The sequence below is a fragment of the Chrysochloris asiatica genome, unplaced genomic scaffold (assembly GCF_000296735.1).
Source record: "Chrysochloris asiatica unplaced genomic scaffold, ChrAsi1.0 scaffold00040, whole genome shotgun sequence".
Classification (NCBI taxonomy): domain Eukaryota; kingdom Metazoa; phylum Chordata; class Mammalia; order Afrosoricida; family Chrysochloridae; genus Chrysochloris; species Chrysochloris asiatica.
The window spans coordinates 15,009,748-15,015,463 of record NW_006408558.1 but is presented as its reverse complement, the minus strand read 5'-3'; the positions used below and the strand labels follow the sequence as shown (position 1 = coordinate 15,015,463).

The 5,716-nt window shown below is 49.3% G+C and overlaps 1 protein-coding gene across 1 annotated transcript in view; it reads left to right on the top strand.

The window, feature by feature from the left end:
- Positions 1-4,003: 4,003 nt before the first annotated feature.
- Positions 4,004-5,716, top strand: part of LOC102840059 — a 31,245-nt gene continuing 29,532 nt past the window's right edge. The window contains exon 1 of the mRNA XM_006861042.1: positions 4,004-4,283. Within this exon, the coding sequence (XP_006861104.1) occupies positions 4,004-4,283 (280 nt within the window). The remainder of the gene's footprint in view (positions 4,284-5,716) is intronic.

Sequence of the window (5,716 nt, the reverse complement as noted above, 5' to 3'; positions counted from 1 at the left end):
CATGTAAGGGAAGTTTCCCTGGGGTGTGGCCTGCAACATCTTTTATCCTATCAGAGATCAAAGAAGAGAGAAGAGAAGGAGGAACCTACTGCCACCAATGGAGAAGAGCCGGGAGTGGAGTACGTGTCCTTTGGACCCGGGCCCCTGTGTTGTGAAGCTCCTAGATCCGGAGGAAGATTGATGTTGAGACACACGGAGATCTCCAAGGACTGTGAGTCTACAGATGCTGATGGGAGACAAGGACCTTCCCCAGAGCCAACAGAGAGACTTCCAGCCACCTAAACTCCTGGTGTGATGCTGTAGAATTACCACTGGACCAAAAGGTCAGTTTGAACTGAAAGGTTCGCAGTTCAAACTCCCCGGCACTTTAACAGCAACACCAACAAACTGTGAGAGAATCAATTTCAGTTTGTTAAAGCCACACACTTGTGATCTTTCCGCTATAGCAGCAGTAGAGAGCTAAGACAGACATCAAGGACAAATGCATGCCTTTGAATTAGGGTTCGGGGGAAGAATACTGACTATGCCATGGGCTGCCAGGAGAATCATCTTTCTTGAAAGAAAGATATCCAGAATGCTCTTAGAATCAAGGATGGTGAGACTTCGTGTCCTGTACTTGGGACATGTTACCAGGGAAAGCAGTCCCTGGAGGAAGACATCAGGCTTGGTCAACCGAAGAGGAAAACCCTGAACTAGATGGAATGACGAGGCAGCTGCAACAATGCATTGAAACACAGCAACGATTGTGAGGAGGGCGCAGGACCAGCCGGGGTTGCATTCTATTGTACGCACGGTCACTGTGAGTCCGAACTGACTCAATGGTACCTAAGAACCACAGCAAGGAGCTCTGGTAGTGCCGTGGTTACGAGTTAGGCTGCAAACGTCAAGATCAGCAGTTCTGTGAGAGAAAGGTGACGCTTTCTGCTCCCATAAAGATTTACAGCCTCGGAAACCCTATCTGGGTCACTATGGGTTGGAACCGACTCCACGGCACAGAACCACCAGAACAACAACAAAATATGTGTATTTCATATTACATATATGTATGTAACCCTATTCACAACAGAGTAAAACAGCACCCAATTATGTAGTATATATGCGGGGGGGAGGGGTACGTATGTTGTTGTTGTTGTTGTTAAGTGCTGTTGAGTCACTTCTGACTCATAGCAACCCTGTATAAGGGTTCCAAGGAGCAGTTAAAGGGTTTGAACCCGTGATCATGTGATTCAAACTGACTTTGAAGTCCAGTGCTTATGCTACAGCACCAAGACTCCATAGAAAATCCTCGCATTTCTCAACCTGAAATAATTAAAGAAAAAAGGCAAGCCTTGACTTGAAATACTGGGCAAATGATTGAATGATGCAGAAAGCATCAAAAGAAGATGGAAGGAATACACAGAGTCACTGTACCAAAAGAAAATGGCTGATGTTCAACTGTTTCAAGAGGTAGCATATGATCCACAGCCAATGATACTGAAGGAGAAAGTCCAAGGTGCATTGAAGGAATTGGCCAAGAACAAGGCACCAGGAATTGATGGAATAAACATTGAAATCTTTCAAGAAAGTGAGGCAGCACAGGAGGCACTCACTCATCTCTGTCAAGAAATTTGGAAGACAACTATCTGGCCGACTGATTGGAAGAGATCCGTATATGTGCCCATTCCAAAGAGAGGTGACCCAACAGAATGCAGAAATCATCGGACAATATCTTTGATATCCCATGCGAGTAAAGTTTTACTAAAGGTAATACAGAAATGGCTACAATCATGGATTGACAGAGAACTTCCAGAGGTTCAAGCTGGATTCAGAAGAGGCCGTGGAACGAGAGGTATCACTGCTGCTGTCCGATGGATCTTGGCTGAAAGCAGAGACTATCAGAAAGATGTTTACCTGTGCTTTATTGACTACGCAAAGGCTTTTGATTCTGTGGATCATGACAAGCTATGAACAACCTTGCTAAGTATGAGTATTCCAGAACACTAAATTGTGCTCATGAGGAATCTGTATGTGGACCAAGAGGCAGTTGTTCGAACAGAACATGGGAACACTGAATGGTTTAAAATTAAGAAAGGTGTGCAACAGGGTTGTATTCTTTCACCATACTTATTCAACCTGTATGCTGAGCAAATAATCCAAGAAGCTGGGTTCTATGAAGAAAAACATGGAATCAGATTGGAGGAAGACTCATTAACAACCTGCGATATGCAGATGATACAACCTTGCTTGCTGAAAGTGAAGAGGACTCAAAGTATTTACTAATGAAGATCAAAGAGCACAGCCTTTGGTATGGATTGCATCTTAATGCAAAGAAAACAAAAATCCTCACCACTGGACCAATAAACAACATTCTTATCAACAGAAAAATGATTGAAGTTTTCAAGGACTTCATTCTTCTTGGATCAACTTGATACACTCATGGAAGCAGCAATCAAGAAATCAGAAGACATATTGCATTAGGCAAATCTGTTGCGCAAGACCTTTTTAGTGTTGAAGAGCAAAGATGTCAGCTTGAGGACTAGGGTGTGCCTGACCCAAGCCATGTTGTTTTCAATAACCTCATATGCATGCAAAAGCTGGACAGTGAATAAGGAAGACCGTAAAAGAACAATTGATGCTTTTGAGTTATGGTGTTGGAGGAGAATACTGAAAGTGCCATGGACTGCCAAAAGAACAAACACATCCGTTTTGGAAGAAGTGCAGCCAGAGTGCTCCTTGGAGGCCAGGATGGCCAAACTTAGTCTCTCATACCTCGGACATATTGTGAGGCAGGACCAGTCGCTGGAGAAGGATATCATGTTTGGTAAGGTGGAGGGTCAGAGAAAAGGAAGATCCCTCTCCCCCAGCGAGAGGGATTGGCAAAGTGGCAGCATCAATGCGCTCAAGCCTAGTAAGAATTGTGAAATTGGACCAGGATCAGGCAGTGTTCCGTTCTGTTGTGGATAAGGTCGCTATGAGTCAGTACCGACAGGATGGCACTTAACCACAACAACAATAGCAACAGGAGCCATGGTGTGGCGCTGTAGGATCAGCTTTGTACAGCCCACTGCGAAGTCAGCTGCTCAAACTCACCAGCTGCTCCTTGGAAACCTTTCACAGGGTCGCTCTGAGTGGGAATCGCCTTGTGGCCAATTAACAACAATCGTCCATTGGCGTCGCTATAGGATAAACACTCGATTGCTAACTGCAGTGAGCAGTTGAAAGCCAGCAACTGCTCCGCGGGAGAAAGGTGAGGCTTTCTGCTCCCTGGTCGCTTTGAGTCTACAACCAATGGCAACCAATTAGATGGCAACGGTTTGGTGGTGCTCCAGGTGGGCGGAGACCTCATCTGCCTAGTTCACGACTTTGTTCTCAGCTCCTAGGGCACATGGTAGGCGTTCAAGAAATATTTTTAAAGTAACTGTCACTTTTAAATCGCGTGTAAATAAAACTTGAACCTTAAAACCACAATAAATCTGTTTTCCACACAGAGAAAATTCCTGGGAGGAAGGGGTGGGGTAACTAAACAGTTCCTGAATGGCCTAACTGGCTGCCTATACCAGTTGCAACTTTAGAGGTCCAAAGCCACGTGAAGGTGCCTAGGAAGAAAGACCTGGCGATCTAGTGGTGATAAGTGACAGGCTCTAAAACCTCGTGGAGCACAACCCTCCTCTGCCATGAATCGGACTCGAAGTCGGTGTCGGTCATACCGGTGGGGTGTGAGCCCATGGAACGCGGGGTCCGCGACCCTGGACCAAGGAGCGGTGTGCTGCGCAAACTGGCGGGCTCTGCGGAGACCTCCCCGCCCAGTCTACCCGAGAAGCGCAGAGCCCATAACCGTGCGCACCGCGGGCGCCACCCGCGTCCCTGGCACGCCCCCTGGCGGCGGCTGTGCACATTCCAGGAGGAGGTGGCTGCGGCGGCTGCGCGGGACCCGGAACTCTCGCGAGACTGCTCCGTTCGGACTTCCGCCGGCGGTGGAACTAGAGCGATTGCAGCCGGTCGGAGACCGCTGGAGCCGGGCGCCATGGACCCGTTCCTGGTGCTCCTGCACTCGTTGTCGTCCCGGCTGTCGAGCAGCGAGCTGGACGTGCTCAAGTTCCTGTGCAGCGAGCGCGTGGGCAAGAGGAAGCTAGAGCGCGTGCAGAGCGGTCTGGACCTCTTCTCCCTGCTGCTGGAGCAGAGCGACCTGAGCCCGGAGCAACCCGAACTACTGCGCGAACTGCTCGCCTCCCTGCCCCGCCACGACCTACTACGGCGCCTCGATGCCTTCGAAGCGGACTCCGGGGCCGGGGCCAACGAGGGAGGTGGGCCCCGGGACTGAGGGGGTGGCGGGGAGTGGAGGGGAAGGGGGTGTCAGCTCTGGGGGAGGGGTACAACGGGATCTGGGCACCGAGGCTGGAGAGTAAGGTGGGGGCTGATTCCAGACTGGGCAGACAGTGCTCCCTGTCAACACACCCCATAGTCCTATCCCCACTTGACAGACGGGAGAGCTAAAACAGAAAGGTGGGCCTGCCCAAGTGACCAGGCACGCACACACACCCCAATCCACCTTTTTTCCCAGGACCCCATCTCGAACTGAAACCAGGAAGTTATGAGCGTGGGAGGGGCGGGGCCGGAGGGCGGTGGCTCACTGCTGGTCAGTTACTTGTCTGGCGCATGCTTAGTGAGCTGCCTCCGTGCCCTCCCAGTTGCTTCCAGTTCCGAGCACTTCGTTGTGGCTGATGGCCACCCTGGGGGGTTTCCGAGTGAAACTATCCCGGTAGAGAGTTCTCGCCTGCCATCTCGACAGAAACAGGGCACAAGGCCTTTTCTTCAACAGAGCTGCTGCGTGTCTTCCAACTGCTAACCTTTCCATTAACAGCCCGTGGTTGTAGTAAACCACTTACCAACCTGTCTAAGCATTGCAGGTTGTTGTATTTCATTAGAACAGTAGCCCTGTAGGGTAAACAGTTATTCTTAGTTCACAGGTAAGAGGCTGAGGAGCAAAGATAGTCACTGCCTGCCCAACGTGCACGCTAAAAGAGAGCTAGGATTTCTCTGGGGCCATAAGCCTCTGAGCAAGTTCATGCTACGTGGGTCCTCCTCACTCCCTCAAGGACTGACTCTCACAGGCATCAACCTGGCAGGCTCATTCCATAAGGACAGGTACTGGTCCGTGGTACCTGAAAGCCATCAAATTCACATTTAAAATACCCACAAAGTGCTTGACAAACCAAGTAGAACTCTAGGAGAGTACTGGTCTCAAGCATAGTTGTTGGATGCTTTCAAGTCAGTTTCATTTCATAGCTACCCAATGCACGACACAACAGTGTTTACTGCCCGGTCCTGGGCCAACCTCACAATCATTGCTACATTTGAGCTCATCACTGCTGCCACTGTGCCAATCCATCTCGCTGGGGATCTTCCTCTTTTTCTCTGACCCTCCACCTTACCAAACATGATCTTCTGCAGTGACCGGTCCCTCCTGACAATATATCTAAAGTATGAGAGATTCTGGCCATTCTGGCTTCCATGGAGCACTCTCGCTGCGCTTCTTCCAACACAGATCTCTTTGTTCTTTTTGGCCGTCATTGGTACTTGCAATATCTCCAACACCATAACTCAAAAGCATCAATTCTATGGTCTTCCTTATTCCTTGTCCAACTTTCACATGCATTTGAGGGTATGAGAGTCAGGTACACTTTAATCCCCAAACTGACAACCTTGCTCTTCAACACTATTAAAAGGTCTTGTGCAG